Raw genomic sequence first — 22,741 nt, 5'->3', positions numbered from 1 at the left:
ATTGCTGTAAAATGTATTATTATAAGGATTATCATTATAATTACTATCGTTATAAATATTTTTCCCTTATTAAAATTATTGATATTAATATTAGGATTATTATTATATTATTTGCATTATTATTATTATTATCATTATAGTTGTCATTATTATTAGAATTATGATTGCTATAATTATTATTATTAGGATTATCATTATATTTATTAGTGTTGTTACAAATATTATTTCTATTATCATTATAGTTGATATTATTATTAGAATTATTATTGCTATAAATATTATTATTACGATTACTGGAACCTTTAACTTCTATGCATGGCACTGCACTATGCTGACATCTTTCCTGCTGCCTGTCCTTGATTTAGAAATTCTTTTGTCTAAGATCAATAAGATGTGTTATCATAGTTGAAGCTCCTGTAAAGAGGTAGCTGTGGGGCACCATCAAAATTCCGCCATTATTGGTAGTTACGTCCCAGCCAACATATTATGTTTCCAGACTGAAAGCAATGCTAATTAAAACGCAAAAGCTTCCCCGAGCAACGTGAAGTCCTCAGGAATAGGATGCTATGTTGCTTAGACACCTGTATTGGCTTCTCTAGCTGTATAGCCCCTCCCCCCAAAACCAAACAGGATGGGCTATACACTTGGCTTGGAGAAGCTCCCGGGACTAGTCAGCTGCTGTGACCGGAGTTTGTTGTAGATACCATCACCAGGGACTATTCATTGTGAGATGACAGAGAGGGACTTTCAAACAAGCGACACATCAAAGCATCATTGCTGAGCCGGGTATCTAAACATACATACACACTGTATCCAGAGCACATCGAATGTCACAGACGGGGACAGAATATCGAACGTGAGCGGGGGCTGAAATGTCTGCTGCTGAAGGTGATATGGACAGGATACAAAGTATCAGCACCAAGCGTCTGGATGATACAAATGGGTTACAAAGTATCAGCATCAGAACTCTGCATAATATGAACGGGATACAAAGTATCAGCACCAGAGGTCTGGATGATGCAAATGGGTTAGAAAGTATCACTATCAAAAGTCCGGATAATATGAATAGGATACAAAGTATCAGTATCAGAGGTCTGGATGATTCGGAGAGGTTACAAAGTATCAGTATCAGAGGTCCGGATGACATGTACGGGATAAAAAGTATCAGCACCAGAGGTCTGGATGATTCGGACAGGTTACAAAGTATCAGCACCAGAGGTCTGGATGATTCGGACAGGTTACAAAGTATCAGCACCAGAGGTCTGGATGATTCGGACAGGTTACAAAGTATCAGCACCAGAGGTCTGGATAATTCGGACAGGTTACAAAGTATCAATATCAGAAGTCCGGATAATATGAATGGGATACAAAGTATCAACACCAGAGGTCTGGATGATTCGGACAGGTTACAAAGTATCAGAAGTCTGGATAATATGAACGTGATACAAAGTATCAGCACCAAAGGTCTGGAAGATATGGACAGGTTACAAAGTACTAGAACCAAGCATCTGGATGATACAAATGGGTTACAAAATATCAGCAGCAGAGGTCTGAATGATATTGACGGGTTACAAAGTATCAATGTCAGAAGTCTAAATAATATGGATGAGTTACAAAGTATCAGCACCAGAACTCTGGATGACATGGATGGGCTGCAAAGTATCAGTACCAGAGGCATGGGTGATAAAGACGTGTTACAGAGTATCAGTACCAGAGATCCAGATAATATGGACAGGAGAAGAAGTATCAGCACCAGAAATATGGATGATATAGATGGGTTACAGAGTATCAGTACCAAAGATCCAGATAAGATTGACAGGATACAAAGTATCAGTACTAGAAGTCCTGATGATATGGTTGCGATACAAAGTATCAGAACCACAGGTCCAGATAACTTGGACAGGATACAAAGTATCAGAAACAGAAGTCCAGATGAAATAAACTGTAGCAGATGTGATAATGGCAGTTCTGACACCAGCCTGGAGGAGGCACTGACCTTCTCTCCGGACCTCGGATTGTCACCTGTCACCTGTCTTTCCGGAAACATGGATCATCTCCACTGCCCGGACAGGTAATGTGATTCTGGGAGTGTCACAGTTTGTTTAGCGTGTATCTAAACCCAAGAACATAAATGTAATACCTTCCACCTTACCAGTCCTTAGATGTGGTGGCTGCATTAGTTTTCTGTCTTTTTCCCGCTTTATTTTCACCTGCTAGTCCTGCCAGTAACACACTTCCTGTCCTAGGGTGACAACGCTCCCTTGTGCCACTGCATCTACGGAAGTGTTGTCACCCTTGTACAGGAAGTGTGTTAGCACTACAGAACACGTCCCCCTCTCCATAACACAGGGGGAGGTGTTCTGTAGTCCACATTACCAGTCCTTAGATGAGGTCGCTGCATTCGTTTTCAGGCTTTCCCCCCTTTATTTTTACCTGCTAATCCTGCCAGTAACACACTTCCTGTCCTAGGGTGACAACGCTCCCTTGTGCACTGCATCTACGGAAGTGTTGCCACCCTTGGACAGGAAGTGTGTTAGCACTACAGAACACGTCCCCCTCTCCATAACATAGGGGGAGGTGTTCTGTAGTCCACATTACCAGTCCTTAGATGAGGTCGCTGCATTCGTTTTCAGGCTTTCCCACCTTTATTTTTACCTGCTAATCCTGCCAGTAACACACTTCCTGTCCTAGGGTGACAACGCTCCCTTGTGCACTGTATCTACGGAAGTGTTGTCACACTTGGACAGGAAACACTCCCCCCTCTCCATAACACAGGGGGAGGTGTTCTGTAGTCCACATAGAAACCTAGGTACAGTAGTAACTGGTAACAGTCTACACAGGAAGTTACCAGCTTGCAAGATTTCTGGCAGGATCAACAGATATTTTATTGCACTTATCAAACAAATATAACAAATATAAAAAGAAAATTAACAAATCGAAACACCTTTGCTAGACCGCAGTGGACATTTTTCTGTAGTGATGTATCAACACATATTAAACCCCAATGATCAATGAATCAATATTTCAATAGCCGTGTCCCTATATTGAGATCATTTACTGTACGAAAATCTCGAACATGCCACAGTATATCAAATCCCCAATAAATCCCCCAGGAGAGCTCTCTATTTATAGTTGGGACAATGCTGCCACTCCGATTATCCACAACAAATGTAACCCAAAAATTTCTGATCGAACGATCGGAAATTGTCTCCACAGTTGCATCATGCTGTATCAAATCCTATTATATTCATAAACCCTTATTAGATATGAGCTTTAAAAGGTTCCTGCCATCCACGATGAATAGTGACCCAATGGTGATAATGATTCATTCAATGCGTGGTTGGAATGAGTATCCTGGAGTATCCAGCCATACCCATAATTCGATGTGTGATTAGTTCGATTTAGGATGTCTTCATAAACCCTCACAAGATATGAACTTCAAAGGTTCCCCCATCTATGATAAATAGTGACATTTAGGTGATAATAATTTATTCATTAAAGGCCATGATTGGAATGAGTATCTCAGAGTATCCAACCATGCCCATAATTCACTGTGCGAAAACCATGGGTTTAGTTTGTTTTAAGACTTTCCACACATTGAATTATGGGTATGGTTGGACACGCATTCTACCCATGGCATTATTATCATCTTTGTTTCACTACTTATCATAGATGGAGTAACCTTTGAAGATCTTATCTAAAGGTAGTTTATAAAGACATCCTTAAACCTGTCAAATCAGTGGGTTTAGTTCTGCTTTAAGGATGTCTCCATAAACCCTCGCAAGATATGAGCTTCAAAGGGTCTTCCCATCCATGATAAATAGTGACACAAGAGTCATAATAATTCATTCCATGATGGCCGTGGTTGAAATGAGTATCCAGGAGTATCCAACCATACCCATAATTCACAGAGTGAAAACTGTCTTCATAAACCTCATTAGATATGAGCTTCAAAGGCTCCTCCCATCCATGATAAATAGTGACACAAAGGTGATAATAATTCATTCCATGATGGCCGTGGTTGAAATGAGCATCCAACCATACCCATAATTCACAGAGTGAAAACTGTCTTCATAAACCTCATTAGATATGAGCTTCAAAGGCTCCTCCCATCCATGATAGTGACACAAGGGTGACAACAATTCATTCACTGATGGTCATGGTTGGAGTGAGTATCTCGGAGTATCCATTCATACCCATAATTCAATGCATGGAGATCAATAAATTGATGGATTTAGTTCGATTTAACAATTTCCACACACTGAATTATGGGTATGATTGGATACTCCTGGACACTCATTCCAACCACGGCCATCACTGAATGAATTATTCTTACCTTCGTGCAACTATTTACCATGGATGGTGGCAACCTTTAAAGCTCATATCCAATGAGGGTTTATGGAGACATTCTAAGAATATCTTCATAAACCCTCACAAGACATGAGATTCAGAGGGTCCCCCATCTATGATAAATACTGACACAAAGATAATAAAAATTAAGTCAATGTTGCCCATGGTTGGAATGAGTATCCCGGAGTATCCAATCATACCCATTTAATGCATGGAAACTATTACATTTAGTTTAGTTTGATTTAACAATTTAACATTTAACAATTTAACATTGAATTTAACATTTAACAATTTAACATTGAATTATGGGTATGGTTGGATACTCCGGGATACTCATTCCAATCATGAACATCATGGAATGAATTATGATAACCTTTGTGTCACTACTTATCATAGATGGGGGACCCTTTGAAGCTCATATCTAAGGAGGGTTTATGAAGATATGAGGATATCTTCATAAACCCTCACAAGATATGACCAGACACCTTTTCCACCCTTGGAAACAAAAGAAATGTTAATGAGCTACTCACACCTCAGCTAATCTCAACACATACTGCCGTTTCTGCTTCTACTCTCTGTATTTCTCTGAAACAGTCTGAAATAGTCAATAATTTACCACTTTTCCACAGTGCATTCTGGGAATTTGGGAGGTTCTCCTGTGCTTATCTTTAAAAAACACTTCTAAACACAAATGCACATAAACGCGGTATGCAAACGCAGTTAAACAGACGTTTTTTAACCTACGCTTTCCAGCAGTCAGTTTCCATCATTCAGAACTATCCCGTGTACACGGGGCCTTAAAGGATATAATGGATGGGGGGGAAATTTGCTCCTTTCAGGAGTTAAAAAAACAGGAGGAGTTGTTTTTAACCGTTAAATGAGTGGAGATATCTTCTGTTACAACTTCTTGTGGTGACGCTCCCTAAGCCTAAAGACCAATGGCGGATTTACATCTATTAGAACAACTATTTAATATAAATAAAACATGGAAACATGATACCTCAGATTTTTCATGGTACCTCTTGGCTTTATCATGGTACCTCTCGGATTTATCATGGTACCTCAGATTTATCATGGTACCTCTCGGCTTTATCGTGGTACCTCTCGGATTTATTGTGGTACCTCTCGGATTTATCGTGGTACCTCTCGGATTTATCGTGGTACCTCTCGGATTTATCATGGTACCTCTTGGATTTATCATGGTACCTCTCGGATTTACCATGGTACCTCCCAGATTTATCATGGTACCTCTCAGATTTATCATGGTACCTCTAGGATTTATCATGGTACCTCGCGAGTTTATCAAATTCTTACCGAGATAACAGACGTTACCCCTCTTTTGTACATGGAGAAGTGGGAAAGGGAACTTGGAATATCGTTTGATGAACCACAGAAAAAGAAAATATTTAGGAGCGGTAGATGTGAGGGTGGTGGAAATGAACTACAAATGTTTGTCTAGGTGGTATATTACCCTGAGTGTGGCACATAAGCAGCAAATAGATAAATCACTTTTATGTTGGAGAGGATGTGGGACAAGGGCATATATATGGTGAGAGTGTCCCGAAATTCAGGAGTATTGGGGAGAAATAATTGATCAAATTCAGAAGATAACGAGGGTTGAAGTCCCGAAAGAGCCAGGCACATGCTTATTCCACAAAACTAAGACTACAGGAGAAAAATATAAGAACTCGATGGTATTTCATTTGATAAATGCAGCAAAGGGATTGATACCTAAATTTTGGCAGGAACAGCAAGCACCAAAAATAAAAAAGATTGGATAAGTAGAGTCACTGTGTACAAGATGGAGGAACTCTACCACTTGAAAGAAGAAAGAATGGAGAGATTCAGAGAAAGGTGGGAGAAAGTTTAATCACTTAACCACTTCCCGGCCAGCCCATATATATATAAACGCACAGATGGGAGTAGTGCAGGGGCGGGTGGCTGTTTATAAATGTCCTCCCTGCTTCCCTGCCTGTGCGCGCTCCGAGAGCGCGCGGCACTGTGATCCAGTGACCGCTGTGTCCGGAGGACACAGCAAAACACCGAACAGGGGTCTAATCCCTCTCCACTCCGTCCAAAACTAAAAAAAATGTTTTGCCTTTAGTTATACAATAGGTGGAAGAAAGATGGGGTGAGGAGGGAAATATAGGACGGGGAGGGATGGAAATTATGGAGTGTTGGGAATGGCGATGATAGAGGTGGGAGGTGAGGAGAGAAGGGAAGGTAGGGGGAAGGGGCATAAGGCATGGAAGGGAAAGGAGGATAAAACAGGGGAAATCTATGGGAAGGAGTCATCTGGATTCCAGAGTAAAAGATGGCGGATCATGGATCTCCATGAAGGAGGGTCTACCTTCTTCTGAGAACCTTGAGCCAATCCAGTAAAACCATGGAGTCCAGTATGAGTCCTGCCTGCTTTGAGGGAAAGAATGAGGTCCTCCATGTGTCTGATGGTAAATTATCACCCACTCTACCGATCTACCCTACCACATGGATATCAAGGGATCCATCTCATGGGGATACAGGACTTGGCTGCATTGAAGTGGTGGTGAAGAATGGATCACAGTATCTATTTAACTAATCAATTAGAACTTAGAGGAAATCCTTAAACCAGTTACAGATAGGTGCCGTTCCAGGTGGACGTCATATGATTTCCTCCCTGGAGTGCGATCTGCCACCGGATGGCCACTGTTGGTACCATGTGTCTGGATGGCCGCTGCTGGTACCATGTGATCGCTGTGGCCAATCACAGCAGAGCACGACACATGAACACAATAGACGGCGTTCATTCATGCCATCCTTTGTGTACTATTGTGCTGATCTCTGTGATTGGTCACAGTGATCACATGGTACAGACGGGGCCAATCACAACCCATCTCTACCATGTAGATTAGCTGTGGCTAATCACAGCTAACCACAATAGAAAAACACTGATTAAATCCATTTCATTCAGTCCAAACGGTTGCTTATACCAGTGAAGTTCAGTTATACGCAATCATAGCAAAAAAAAAAAAAAATACTGATTGCAATGGTAACACTGTATTGCTCTGGTCACAGTATGTAAAAGAAATATAAAAAAGAAAAAAAATTTAAAAGGAAAAAAAATATATAACAAAATTAAAAAGAAATTGAAAAAAAAAAATTACATTTATTTTTTGCATTTTTGCATAATCTTAACAGTGTCCCTGATCACCACCACACCAGTTACATGACAACGCTGTACTGCACTGGTGATAGTATGTAAAAAAATAAAAATAAAAAAAAAATGTTATTAATTTCTTCATTTTCCAAAAAATTACAACTTCAAAAAACTCACAATGTCTCTTATTAAATACCCTGGACTGTTTACTTTCCAAAAAGCGGTCATTTGGGGGGGGGGGGGGATTTGTACTGTCCTGACATTTGGGGGGATTTGTACTGTCCTGACATTTGGGGGGATTTGTACTGTCCTGACATTTGGGAGATTTGTCTGACATTTGGGGGGATTTGTACTGTCCTGACATTTGGGGGGATTTGTACTGTTCTGACATTTGGGGGATTTGTACTGTTCTGACATTTGGGGATATCTGTACTGTCCTGACATTTGGGGGGATTTGTACTGTCCTGACATTTTTGGGCCTCAAGAAATGAGATCGGCCGTCAGTACTTCAGGAATGATCAATTTTCAGATATATATCCCGTAGTTTGTGGACTCTATAACTTTCCTACAGAATAAATAATATATGCTGATTTGGGTTCTTTTCATCAAAGAAATGTAGCAGTATAAATGTTGTCCTAAATTTAGGAAGCAAGATTATTTATTTGCAAAATTTGATATCAGAATCAAAGAAAAACAATAATTTTTTCAAAACTTTTGGCCTTTTTTGTTTTATTTACCAAAAAAAAAATAAAGAACCCCAGTGGTGAATAAAGCGGAGCTCCACCAAAAAGGGGAAGTTCCACTTTAAGGACTGGTCCCCCACTCAACGTTAAGGATTGGAACCTTTGGGAAGCGGGTACCCAAAATTGAAAGGTAACCCCTCCCACTTCTGCTGCGATCACTTGGGCAATCGGAAGCAGAAGTTGTCCTCCCTCCCTGTAGCCTTCTGGGACACGTGACAGGTCCTAAAAGACTATGGGACCATTCAGAAAGCGCATGTGCAGCGGGCACCAACCTGTGAAGCTGCAAACTGTCACAGCCGGGTGCCCACACTGAAGATGCCAGCGCTGGGAACAGAGGACGGCCGGTGAAAGGGCGGGGAGGACACCACGGGACCGAGGGACAGGTAAGTGGCTTTTTTTTAAAAGTCAGCAGCTACAGTTTTTGTAGCTGCTTTTATTTTTACAGTTTCACTGGAACTGCGCATTAACCCCTTGATGCCGATGTAACACAAATATGCGGCCTCACAGAACTGGGCTTTTTTCCATAGGGGCCACATATTTGCATACCTGTCTTTGTGCTGGGAGCGTGCCGCACTGTGCGCTCCCAGCACAAGGACCGCGGTGTCACTGAGAGCACCGAGTCCCGTTCCAACTATCGGGATCCGGGACTTCCGATTCTGGGTCACATGATTGCTGTGATAGCCTCTGATTGGCTATCACAGTGATCAGTCACGGTACAGCCCAACCCCCTTGTTTTTTTCTCTCTCTATGAATGGAGAAGAGAGATACATTGTATCTCTCTAACTCCTGGAATAGAGAGAAAAAAAAAAGATAAATAAATATTAAAAAAATAAAGAAAAATACCTAGATCAAGGTTTGATCTAGTTCAGTGCCAGGGTTAGTGTTTGGGTCAAGGTCAGGGTCAAAGGTCAGGATTTAAAAGAAAAAGATTGGTATTAGTGTCAGTTAGTGTCAGCGTGTTTTAGGTAAAAAAAAAAAAAAAAAAAAAGACAAAAACAAAATGCGCACTATGGTTTCTGGGCTGTGCTACGGGTACAAACAACAAATAACATACACATATGGTATCACTGCGATCGTCAAGAGCTGGAGAATTTATTTTGGGTTGTTCTTTGGCAGTAGGTTATGGTAGTAACAAGAAACACACATCTAAATAAAAAAAAAATATTTTTTTTTTACTATTTTGGGTCAGGTTTCCTTTGATAATAAAAAAAAATCATGAGAAGTCCATTACCATTTACCAGCAAATGAAAGCCTAATTTGTCCTGAAAAAAAAGGCGGTATAATCCACCTGGATGTACAAAGTAGTTGTGGTGATATGTACGGTTTTACTAACAGGTCAACGTTGCAAAATTGTGCTTAGGCATTTAGATTTGTTTTACCCTTAGGCGTGAAGGGGTTAAAGACCGCCAAAAGAAAGCTCTATTTGTGTGAAAAAAAATTATAAAAATGTAATATGTGTACAGTGTTGCATGACCGCACAATTTTCTTTAAAGAGCGACAACGCTGACAACTGGGCCTGGGCAGGCAGGGGGTGGAAGTGGCCGGTATTGAAGTGGATAACGATCATTGTAGAAAAAGTACTACAGCCTTGGTCCTTCCTCAACCTAACAAAGAGCATGAGGGAGTCGAACCTTCTTGGTGTAGGGGTGTGTTATATGTTTTGTCTTGTATCAATGAACTGCTATTTGAATGGTTGTTACTGACCTTGGTTACCCTCAACAACTGACACCTAATTGTCTTTGTTATCTCTCTGCAGTATCAGTCCAAGGAGGAGATTGAAACTTTCCCCAGATTCTGAGAACCCCAGCCCCAGCCAGACTCCGCTACACACTACTATGGGAACAGCTTCCTTTTCAGGTCAGAGTCAGCTTCCCCCCCCCCCCCCCCCCACACACACACACACACACACACAAAGCCAGTCCATTATCTCCATAGGACTGTCTGACGCATGTTGGGTCCCAAAATGACCTGAAATCGTCTACATGGCAGGTGCAGTGGCTTGGGGGTTAATCACTTCTGAAAGAAAGAAATCAATAAATTTCTGTCTCTGCAATCCCTACCACTCCAATATAGAACAAATTCTCCCTCTAATTTAAAGCACTAGCCCACAAAAAAAAATAATATTTTATTAGTAGAAATTTTCTCCGTCGCCTAAAGCTGGACTCCAGGGATGATCTGTATTGTATAGCGACATTGGTCCAGCTTGGCACAATGGGTGAGATTTACTAAAACTGCCGCCTCGAGATCCTGGTGCAGCTGTGCATGGCAGCCAATCAGCTTCTACCTTCAGCTTGTTCAATTAACCTTTAACAATACACCTGGAAGCTGCATGGCTGCCATGCACAGCTACACTAGGTTCTGCATGCACCAGTTTTAGTAAATCCCCCCCAATCTGTATATCCTATATCTGAGAGACTGCTGGGGAAGCTGACAATCACTGTAGCAGTCATTGCTACTACAGTCATAGCCACGATCTTCCAGGGCCTGTGCTGCAAGGCTTCCCCTCTGCACACTGACCACAGGAAGTTGCTCACTGATTTACACAAGACCTAGCATTTTCTTTTACTGAAGGCAAGGTGTTTTCTGATTGGATGAGATGGAGAGAAGGGGCAGTGAAATCATGATCTCCACCTCTCCAATCACAGGACCCCTCGTATTGAAAAAAGAAGATCAGAAAAGGAACAGTCACAGTGATTTCCTTTAGTACTATTAGCCCCTCCCTTTTAGACTGTAAGCTCTCACGATAAGGGTCCTCCTCTCCCTCTTGTTTTACATTGTATTGTAACTGCACTGTCTTCTTATATATTGTAAGGCCTCATGCACACAGGGAGTTTTTGCAGCCACTTTTCGGGGCGTCAGGTGTGTTTTTTTTTTTAAGAGCCTCCAAACACCCCTTCATGTTATCCTATGTGTCCATGCACACATTGAATTTTAGAGGATTTTATTGACAGGGGCTTTTAGAGGCTGTAAAAAACAAAAACCCCACTGCCAGCGCGTTCAGGAGTAGTATTAAGGGTTTTCTCATTCTTCTTATTATTATTGTTATTAATCCTGAATAATAACAATAATAATATATTATAATTAAAATGCTGCTAAAATATTTTATGCAACTTTTACTCATTAAATTGGATCACTTTTTTCTACTTCCTATTATGCAGCTTTTTTGTAGAGGAAAATAATAAATATAAAGTATCATTTGTAGAGGAAAATAATTTAAAAAAAAATAATATATATATCTATATATATAGATATATATCTATATATATATATATATATATATATATATATACACATACATACATACATACACATTCACTTTACTAGGTACATCTATTCAATTGCTTGGTAACACAAATTACTAATCAGCCAATCACATGGCAGCAACTCAATGCATTTAGGCATGTATACGAGGTGAAGACAACTTGCTGAAGTTCAAACCGAGCACAATGGGGAAGAAAGGGGATTGAAGGGACTTTGAACGTTGGCATGGTTGTTGGTTCCAGACGGGCTGATCTGAGTATTTCAAAAACTGCTGATCCACTGGGATTTTCCCGCACAACCATCTCTAGGGTTTACAGAGCATGGTCCGATATCCAGTGAGTGGCAGTTGTGGGAGGAAAATGCCTTGTTGAGGTCAGAGGAGAATGGGCTGACTGCTTGGAGATGATAGAAAGGCAACAGTAACTCAAATAACCCTCTATGACTCCAGTGTCCCCATTTCCTGATGGCTCCTTCCAGCAGGATAATGCACCATGTCACAAAGCTCAAATCATCTCCAACTGGTTTCTGGAACATGACAATGAGGTCTCTGGACTCCAATGGCCTCCACAGTCACCAGATCTCCATCCAATAGAACACCTTTGGGATGTGGTGGAACGGGAGATTCGTGTCATGGATGTGCAGCCGACAAATCTGCAGCAACCGCGTGATGTTATCATGTCAATATGGAGCAAAATCTCTGAGGAACGTTTCTTACACCTTGTTGGATCTATGCCACGAAGAATGAAGGCAGTTCTGAAGGCAAAGGGGGTCCAACCCGAGAGTAGCAAGGTGGACCTAATAAAGCGGCCTGTGACTGTAGATCATAAAGTCCAATGACAGCATCAAACAAATGTCCAGGAGTCCAACCACTTTAAATGATACAATTGGTTCCTGCCCAAAAAAATTCAATGCGTTTGGGTGAGCATATAGACTCCCCATCATCAGGGCTCAGGAATTTGAACTTTGCCAATATGGACTAAGATAAGCAGATACCAGATCGATCTATAATGGGATTATCGCTTGGAACAGTTTCGGAAGGTCAGGCTACGCCATCATTGAACTCAGGTTTTGAGAAATTTGTTTCTCGAGGCTTTCCAGATTTTACTTTGGTTTAAAGAATCTACTACAGAGCTCAGCAAATGTGGCAGATCTGCGTGTGTATGCCGTCACTGTACAACCTTTCCTGATTTTTTTTTTTTTAGGGGTCATTCGCATCTTCTTTTGTGGTCATATTTAACCACTTCCTGTCCGGCCATTGTATATAAACGGCCGGACAGGAGCAGTGCAGGGGCGGGTGGCCATTTATAAACGGCCTCTCCGCCCCCTGCTTGTGCGTGCTCCCTGGGAGCGCGCAGCACAGCAATCCGGTGCCCGCTGTATCCTCTGGACACAGTGGAACACTGATCATTGTATGGGACCTCTGTGCGAGGTCCCGATCATGTGATCCCGGATTGGCCAATCAGTGATCACATGAAGAGTAGTAAACAAGATGTCACTTCTGACATCATTGCTTACTACGTGTGAAATCTGTGAATGATCACAGAGATCACATAGTACAGGGCCATTCACAACAGCCTTGTACCATGTGACAAGCTGTGACCAATCACAGCTCACACAGTATTTCTCAATGGCTGCATGTATGCAGCCAGAGAGAAGGAGAAATAATTGCTTTTACAGCCTTTATGGGTGTAAAAGCAATCAGTGTGAAAAAAAATCTTCATCATCCCTCACAAGTAGTACAGTGTCACTATGGTGACACTGTACTGCTAGGGTGACAGTATGTTAAAAAAAAACATAAATAATAATATAAAACTAGAAAAGCTACAATTTCTGGGGAAATTGTGTGAAGTGTTCTTGCCTCCACCAGTAGTCTACAACTGGAGTGGGCAGAGTAACTGGGTGGAGTGGCTTGTCACTCTGCTGCCTGCTCACACACCTGGGTTCCTATGGCAACTCACTCTACAGCAAGGGCAGAGAAGAGCGGTCAAAAACAAACTGCTCCAACTTGCTCACTTTACCGGCAGTTGCCATCTTCAAAGGTTTTAGTTTACAAAATTATAATTCCTACAGCAAAGAGCTTTATATTGTGAGAATCACAAGACCAGGACCTACATTTCGATGCATAGTATGTCTCTGAAATTTTAAAAATGAAGGCACAGTCGCAGTTTAGAAATTGCCCTTCAAATCTGAGGTGGCTAGAGTGGAGTTTCAATCAATGTCAATGGGCGGCGTGAGTTGCAAACAAATGGTCATTTTTAGTGGCAGCAGGGATAGCTGAACGTTTTGATATAAGATTTGTGTAGGTGGGCTTGAAAATGAGGGAGTGATGGCAGTTTAGAAATCATGTCCTGATTTTTCAGCTCACACTCTAGCTTTTGTCAGCTCCCACTCTAGTTTTGAACACTCCACCATTCATTCCTATGGGACCAATTTCACCACAAAAACGCTGATATTTTACAGAGTTCAGAGGTAACGCAGAGTTCAGAGGTCAGTGGTAATGCAGAGTTCAGAGGTCAGTGGTAACGCAGAGTTCAGAGGTCAGTGGTAACGCAGAGTTCAGAGGTCAGTGGTAACGCAGAGTTCAGAGGTCAGTGGTAACGCAGAGTTCAGGGCTCAACAGTAAGTAATGCAGAGTTCAGAGGTCAGTGGTAAAGCAGAGTTCAGAGGTATCGCACAGTTCAGAGCTCAGCAGTAACGCAAAGTTCAGAGGTTAGTGGTAACGCAGAGTTCAGAGCTCAGCAGTAAGTAATGCAGAGTTCAGAGGTCACTGGTAAGTAATGCAGAGTTCAGAGGTTAGTAACACAGATTTCAAAGGTCAGTGGTAAGTAACGCAGAGTTCAGAGGTCAGTGGTAACGCAAAGTTCAGAGGTCAGTGGTAAGTAGCGCAGAGTTCAGAGGTTAGCAGTATGTAATGCAGAATTCAGAGCTCAGCAGTAACACAGAGTTCAGAGGTTATGTACAGCACAGTGCTGATGCAGCTGCTACTTTGACATGGTAATAACTGGGTTTGCAAATGCATTTAATTTTTTTTTCCTGCTTAGATTTTAAAATTGAATCAACCCCTCCACAGATCTGCAGCACAAGGTAAGGCACTATCTATTAGATAATATAATGTACTTCCCACAATACTAGAAGAACCATATGGTACTGCCACAGCTGGTTCCCCACTTATCTGTGCACTTTGGAAGGTTTATTGGGGTATCATGGTAGCTTAATGGGTAGCACTTCCTCCTTGCAGCACTGGGGTCCTCTGTTCAAACCCTAACCAGGACGTCATCTGCATGGAGTTTGTATGGGTCTCCTCCAAAAACACTGTGGTAGGATAACTGGCTCCTGTCTAAAATGGTCCTAGTATGCGGTATGGGAACCTTAGATTGTAAGCTCCTTGGGGTAGCATGATACTGTTAACTGACTTAAGAAACAGTGCATCAGTAAGGCAGAATGGTGACACCTTGCCTGTGGGGTTCTCAGCATAGAATGAATTGTCTGGAAACACAAAAAGCTGTGATATTGATACAAATTTCATTGGTCTTTAAGACCCCGGTCACACTGGTGCGACTTGGCATGCGATCTGCCAAGCCATGCGACATGCAAGTTGCACCCTTACAGCAGTCATATCGGTGCGGTTCTGACTTGGTCTGAGCCACACCGATTTCTAAAGTAGTGCATGCGTGACTTCAGGGGTGACTGGCATAGACATCTGTGTCGCACCTCAAGCCAGAATACCACCTGGAAATTGTGTGACTTCACTGGAAGCTGCAGCATTTCCATGTTGGATGGGTGTGACCGGGGGGGGGGGGGGGGGATAATGAACATTTTACAAAATCCGACTTGTCACCAGCTGGATGGGACTCTAATGTGAATATTGTGAATAACTCGGCCTTCTTCCTTTCATCCCGCAGAGATCCCTCACGTGTCTCCACCATCCATAAACCGGTGAGTTCAACCTTCCCCACTCCACCTAAAACAAAAACAGTCCGGTGTTGGATACATTCTAAGGAACTGTTTTTCCTCCTATATTTAATACTTTGAATGCTTAACCCAAAATAAGAAAGCGCATACTCCATGGGGGGGCTCACCCGGAGGGGTCCCAGCAGCAAGAGTCTGTGTTATAATGGACATGGCCTTTAAATATATCATCCTGCCAACTCATGTCACCTGTCTGACCATCACCACTCTGCCCCATCCCCCTCCCTCTGCACCGCACACCTGTACACCGTCCCTCACTGTCACCACTGTGCCCCATCCCCATCCCTCTGCACCGCACACCTGTACACCCCCCTCACTGTCACTACTGTGCCCCATCCCCCTCCCTCTGTACCGCACACCTGTACACCCCCCTCACTGTCACCACTGTGCCCCACCCCCATCCCCCTCCTTCTGCACCGCACACCTGTACACCGCCCCTCGCTGTCACCACTGTGCCCCACCCCCATCCCCCTCCCTCTGCACCGCACACCTGTACACCGCCCCTCACTGTCACCACTGTGCCCCATCCCCTGTACATCGCCCCTCACTGCCACCACTGTGCCCCACCCCCCTCCCTCTGCACCGCACACCTGTACACCTCCCTCACTGTCACCACTGTGCCCCACCCCCCTCCCTCTGCACCACACACCTGTACATCGCCCCTCACTGTCACCACTGTGCCCCACCCCCATCCCCCTCCCTCTCCACCGCACACCTGTACACCATCCTCCTCTAAGACTGAATTCACACTGATGCGGTGCGGGAAACACTGTAAATCCTGTGCATTTCCTGCACCACATTGCAATTGCAGTGTGCTCATACAAACTAGTGCGTGTGTGAATGTTAAATCAGTGACACCCTGAAAGAGATTGTAAAATGCGATGCCATTGCCAGAAATTCTAAACAAATTCTTGTTAGGAATGGAGTAGTTAGAATCACTGGAGTAGTTAGGATCAGTGGATTAGTTAGGATCTGTGGAGTACAGTTAGAATCTCTGGAGTAGTTGGGATCAGTGGAGTAGTTAGGATCAGTGGAGTAGTTGGGATCCGTGGAGTATTTGGGATCAGTGGATTAGTTAGGATCCGTGGAATACAGTTAGAATCAGTGGAGTAGTTGGGATCAGTGGAGTAGTTGGGATCAGTGGAGTAGTTGGGATCAGTGGAGTAGTTGGGATCAGTGGAATAGTTGGGATCACTGGAGTAGTTGGGATCACTTGAGTAGTTGGGATCAGTGGAGTAGTTGGGATCACTGGAGTAGCTGGGATCAGTGGATTAGTTAGGATCACTGGAGTAGTTAGGATCAGTGGAGTACAGTTAGAATCACTGGAGTAGTTAGGATCACTGAAGTAGCTGGGATCACTGGAGTAGTTGGGATCAATGGATTAGTTAGGATCTGTGGAATACAGTTAGAATCACTGGAGTAGTTAGGATCACTGGAGTAGTTGGGATCAGTGGATTAGTTGGGATCAGTGGAGTAGTTAGGATCAGTGGAGTAGTTGGGATCAGTGGAGTAGTTGGGATCACTGGAGTAGTTGGGATCAGTGGAGTAGTTGGGATCACTGGAGTAGTTGGGATCACTGGAGTAGCTGGGATCACTGGAGTAGCTGGGATCACTGGAGTAGCTGGGATCACTGGAGTAGCTGGGATCAGTGGATTAGTTAGGATCACTGGAGTAGTTAGGATCAGTGGAGTAGTTGGGATCAGTGGATTAGTTAGGATCTGTGGAGTACAGTTAGGATCACTGGAGTAGTTGGGATCACTGGAGTAGTTGGGATCAGTGGAGTAGTTGGGATCAGTGGAGTAGTTGGGATCCGTGGAGCAGTTGAGATCCGTGGAGCAGTTGGGATCCGTGGAGTAGTTGGGATCCGTGGAGTAGTTGGGATCCGTGGAGTAGTTGGGATCCGTGGAGTAGTTGGGATCACTGGAGTAGCTGGAATCAGTGGAGTAGTTGGGATCAGTGGAGTAGTTGGGATCAGTGGAGTAGTTGGGATCAGTGGAGTACAGTTAGAATCACTGGAGTAGTTGGGATCAGTGGAGTAGTTGAGATCACTGGAGTAGTTAACCCCTTCCTGCCCAGTACAGTGTCAGTGCTTTTTTATTAGCACTGATCACTGTATTGGTGTCACTGGGGATGTCAGTGACACCATGTCAGTCCCCCCCCCAGTGTCAGAATGCCCGCCGCAGTCCCGCTATAAGTTGCTGATCGCCGCCATTACTAGTATTAAAAAAAATCCCAGTATCTATCCCGCCGTTTGCAGACGCTATAACTTTCACGTAAACTAATTAATTTACATGTATTGGGATTTTTTTCAGCAAAGACACAGAGCAGGATATATTTTGGCCTAAAATTTATGACGAAATTTGATTGTTTTTATTTTTTTTACTGGATATGTTTTATACCAAAAAGTAAAAAATATTGTTTTTTTTTTCCAAAATTGTCAGTCTTTTTTTGTTTATAGCACAAAAAATAAAAAATGCACAGGAGATCAAATACCATCAAAAGAAAGAAGGACATACATTTAATTTGGGTGCAGCATTGCATGACTGCGCAATTGTCGGTTAAAGTAACGCAGTGCCACATTGCAAAATACGGCCTGGTCGGGGGGGGGGGGGGGGGTGGTAAATCCTCTGGAGGGGTTAACAGACCACGAGTGATTAAAAAAAAAAAACAACAACTTTATTGTTAGCGTTTCAGAGTTCAACAGACTCAGATTGCAGCAAACAACCCCAACCCATGAAAACACCTACATCCATCCCGAATCTGACCCTCCCCAGACCACACGGCCGGAGATTATAACAATGATGAATATAAGAACAGGCAGAATATTACAAGTGGGGGATGTGCAAAGGATAAATATCCTGCGATAGCTGAGGCGAGATTTCGATTTATATTAATTATTCCCAGAGTTGCAATTTATGGGGTTCATTTATCAAAACTTAGCCGTGTGAATGTATCAGGAATTTGCACATCAGTCACGAATAATCCCCGTATTTTGTCCAATATATGTGATCCATCTAGTGGCCATAGTGTGGTATTTTCTTGATTGCAGTGTTTTCGGGAATTTACCACACTATGGCCACTAGAGAGCTGACGATCATAGGAAATACACACATTGGACAAATTATGGGATTTATTCATGATACCTGTCGTATGCGTATATATTCTCAGCAATTTTTTACGTTTTTTTTTTAAGGGATATAGCTGGCTGTCCCAGACTTACACTATACCCTAGCACAGTGGTTCTCAACCTTTCTAATGCCGCGACCCCTTAATACAGTTCCTCATGTTGTGGTGACCCCCAACCATAAAATTATTTTCGTTGCTACTTCATAACTGTAATTTTGCAGTGGGAGGACTAGCGCCCCATCACTGATGTCAGTGGGATGAATAGTGTCCCATCATTGGTGTCAGTGGGAGGAATAGTGCCCCATCATTGGTGTCAGTGGGAGGAATAGTGCCCCATCATTGGCGTCAGTGGGAGGAATAGTGCCCCATCATTGGCGTCAGTGGGAGGAATAGTGCCCCATCATTGGCGTCAGTGGGAGGAATAGTGCCCCATCATTGGCGTCAGTGGGAGGAATAGTGCCCAATCATTGGCGTCAGTGGGAGGAATAGTGCCCAATCATTGGCGTCAGTGGGAGGAATAGTGCCTCATCATTGGCGTCAGTGGGAGGAATAGTGTCCCATCATTGGCGTCAGTGGGAGGAATAGTGTCCCATCATTGGCGTCAGTGGGAGGAATAGTGTCCCATCATTGGCGTCAGTGGGAAGAATAGTGTCCCATCATTGGCGTCAGTGGGAGGAATAGTGTCCCATCATTGGCGTCAGTGGGGGGAATAGTGCCCCATCATTGGCGTCAGTGGGGGGAATAGTGCCCCATCATTGGCGTCAGTGGGGGGAATAGTGCCCCATCATTGGTATCAGTGGGAGGAATAGTGCCCCATCATTGGTATGAGTGGGAGGAATAGTACCCCATCATTGGTGTCAGTGGGAGGAATAGTGCCCCATCATTAGTGTCAGTGGGAGGAATAGTGCCCCATCATTGGTGTCAGTGGAAGGAATAGTGCCCCATTCATTGGTATGAGTGGGAGGAATAGTGCCCCATCATTGGTATCAGTGGGATGAATAGTGCCCCATCATTGGTGTCAGTGGGAGGAATAGTGCCCCATCATTGGTGTCAGTGGGAGGAATAGTGCCCCATCATTGGTGTCAGTGGGAGGAATAGTGCCCCATCATTGGTGTCAGTGGGAGGAATAGTGCCCCATCATTGGTGTCAGTGGGAGGAATAGTGCCCCATCATTGGTGTCAGTGGGAGGAATAGTGCCCCATCATTAGTATCAGTGGGAGGAATAGTGCCCCATCATTGGTGTCAGTGGAAGGAATAGTGCCCCATCATTGGTATGAGTGGGAGGAATAGTGCCCCATCGTTGGTATGAGTGGGAGGAATAGTGCCCCATCATTGGTATGAGTGGGAGGAATAGTGCCCCATCGTTGGTATGAGTGGGAGGAATAGTGCCCCATCGTTGGTATGAGTGGAAGGAATAGTGCCCCATCGTTGGTATGAGTGGAAGGAATAGTGCCCCATCGTTGGTATCAGTGGGAGGAATAGTGCCCCATCGTTGGTATCAGTGGGAGGAATAGTGCCCCATCGTTGGCGTTAGTGGGAGGAATAGTGCCCCCTCGTTGGTGTCAGTGGGGGGAGGAATAGTGGCCCATCGTTGGTGTCAGTGGGGGGAGGAATAGTGCCCCATCGTTGGTGTCAGTGGGGGGAGGAATAGTGCCCCATCGTTGGTGTCAGTGGGGGGAGGAATAGTGCCCCATCGTTGGTGTCAGTGGGGGGAGGAATAGTGCCCCATCGTTGGTGTCAGTGGGGGGAGGAATAGTGCCCCATCGTTGGTGTCAGTGGGGGGAGGAATAGTGCCCCATCGTTGGTGTCAGTGGGGGGAGGAATAGTGCCCCATCGTTGGTGTCAGTGGGGGGAGGAATAGTGCCCCATCGTTGGTGTCAGTGGGGGGAGGAATAGTGCCCCATCGTTGGTGTCAGTGGGGGGAGGAATAGTGCCCCATCGTTGGTGTCAGTGGGGGGAGGAATAGTGCCCCATCGTTGGTGTCAGTGAGGGGAGGAATACTGTCTCATCGTTGGTGTCAGTGAGGGGAGGAATAGTGCCCCATCGTTGGTGTCAGTGGGGGGAGGAATAGTGCCCCATCGTTGTTGTCAGTGGGAGGAATAGTGCCCCATCGTTGGTGTCAGTGGGAGGAATAGTGCCCCATCGTTGGTGTCAGTGGGGGGAGGAATAGTGCCCCATCGTTGGTGTCAGTGGGGGGAGGAATAGTGCCCCATCGTTGGTGTCAGTGGGGGGAGGAATAGTGCCCCATCGTTGGTGTCAGTGAGGGGAGGAATACTGTCTCATCGTTGGTGTCAGTGAGGGGAGGAATAGTGCCCCATCGTTGGTGTCAGTGGGGGGAGGAATAGTGCCCCATCGTTGTTGTCAGTGGGAGGAATAGTGCCCCATCGTTGGTGTCAGTGGGAGGAATAGTGCACCATCGTTGGTGTCAGTGGGGGGAGGAATAGTGCCCCATCGTTGGTATTAGTGACACAAATGATGGGGCACTATCCCTTCCACTGACACCAATGATACTTACCTTGCTGACTCCTGCTCCAGCCTGGGCTCGCTCTCTCCCTCTCCCATCTACAGCCTGCATACCTGGCTGCAGCAGCAAAATTTGCACTTACCTGTCAGCTGTCTTCCTTCTCTGGCCTCTCTCTTCACTCGTTCCTGCAGCTCCCTCGATCTTCTTCGATCTCCGCGCGCTGCCGCTCGGCTCCTCCTCTCCAAGCTCCACCTTCTCGCCGGTGATTGGCCGCCTGTGTGCCTCTCCTGAGCTACAGTTTCGGTGGCCAATCAGCGGCGAGGAGGCGGTGACAGGGGCAGCATATCATCCCGCCCACACATCGCCGGAGACAGCAGCGGTGTCTCGGTTCCTAAGACCATCGGAAATATGTGTTTTCCGATGGTCTTAGGCGACCCCTGGGAAATGGTCGTTCGACCCCCAAAGGGGTCGCGACCCCCAGGTTGAGAACCGCTGCCCTAGCACATGGGTGTCAAACTGTCGGCCCTCCAGCTGTTGCCAAACTACAAGTCCCATGAGGCATTGCAAGATTGACAGTTACAAGCATGACTCCCAAAGGCAGAGGCCTCATGGGACTTGTAGTTTGGAAACAGCCGGAGGGCCACCAGTTTGACACCCGTGATCTAGCAGCACTGGAAGGCATGTGTCCTGTGCAGGGCTATTTTTCATTGGGAACGCTGTTCCGGCACCTCCATCACTGAATGTATGTAACAGCAAGGGTAGCTGGGGTGTGCTGGAGGGTCTATTTATGCTGGCTACTGAGGTATCTATTGTCACTGGGGGGATCTACAGTGAAGGAAATGCGTATTTGCTCTCTGCTGATTTTTGAACGCAGCAGAAATGCATGTCTAATAAATGGTGCACTGATTTGCATGTTCATGAGGGAAATAAGTATTTGATCCCCTTCACAAAACATGACTTGGTGGCAAATCCCTTGTTGGCAATCACAAAGGTCAGACGTTCCTTTAGTTGGCCACCAGGTTTGCACACATCTCAGGAGGGATTTTGGCCCACTCCTCTTGGCAGATCCTCTCCAAGTCATTACGGTTTGGTGGCTGACGTTTGGCAACTCGAACTCTCAGCTCCCTCCACAGATTTTCAATCGGATTAAGGTCTGGAGACTGGCTAGGCCACTCTATGACCTTAATGTGCTTCTTCTTGAGCCACTCCTTTGTTGCCTTGTGTTTTGGGTCATTGTCATGCTGGAACACCCATCCACGACCCATTTTCAATGCCCTGGCTGACGGAAGAAGGTTCTTACCCAAGATATGACGGTACATTACCCCGTCCATCGTCCCTTTGATGCGGTGAAGTTGCCCTGTCCCCTTAGCAGAAAAACACCCCCAAAGCAGAATGTTTCCACCACCATGTTTGACAGTTGGGATGGTGCTCTTGGGGTCATAGGCAGCATTCCTTCTCCTCCAAACACGGTGAGTTGAGTTGTTGCCAAAGAACTCGATTTTGGTCTCATCTGACCACAACACTTTCAACCAGTCCTCCTCTGCATCATTCAGATGTTCAGTGGCAAACTTCAGACGGGCCTGGAAATGTGCTTTCTTGAGCAGAGGGAACTTGCCGGCACTGTAGGATTTCAATCCTTGTTGGCGTAGTGTGTTACCAATTGTTTTCTTGGTGACTGTGGTCCCAGCTGCC

At 44.6% G+C, this 22,741-nt stretch overlaps 1 protein-coding gene across 1 annotated transcript in view; it reads left to right on the top strand.

Annotated features, from left to right (window-relative positions):
• Positions 1 to 649: 649 nt before the first annotated feature.
• Positions 650 to 22,741, top strand: part of LOC149470834 (uncharacterized) — a 63,595-nt gene continuing 41,503 nt past the window's right edge. The window contains exons 1-4 of the mRNA XM_089660431.1: positions 650 to 2,071; positions 9,986 to 10,086; positions 14,532 to 14,574; positions 15,393 to 15,426. Of these exons, the coding sequence (XP_089516557.1) occupies positions 873 to 2,071; positions 9,986 to 10,086; positions 14,532 to 14,574; positions 15,393 to 15,426 (1,377 nt within the window). The 5' untranslated portion in view covers positions 650 to 872. The remainder of the gene's footprint in view (positions 2,072 to 9,985; positions 10,087 to 14,531; positions 14,575 to 15,392; positions 15,427 to 22,741) is intronic.

Source organism: Staurois parvus, unplaced genomic scaffold (genome assembly GCF_062004578.1).
Source record: "Staurois parvus isolate SC_StPar_1 unplaced genomic scaffold, SC_StPar_1.0 ptg000031l, whole genome shotgun sequence".
NCBI classification, from domain to species: Eukaryota; Metazoa; Chordata; class Amphibia; order Anura; family Ranidae; genus Staurois; species Staurois parvus.
Note: the sequence above shows the minus strand (reverse complement) of the source record. Positions and strands in the feature narration are given on the sequence as shown.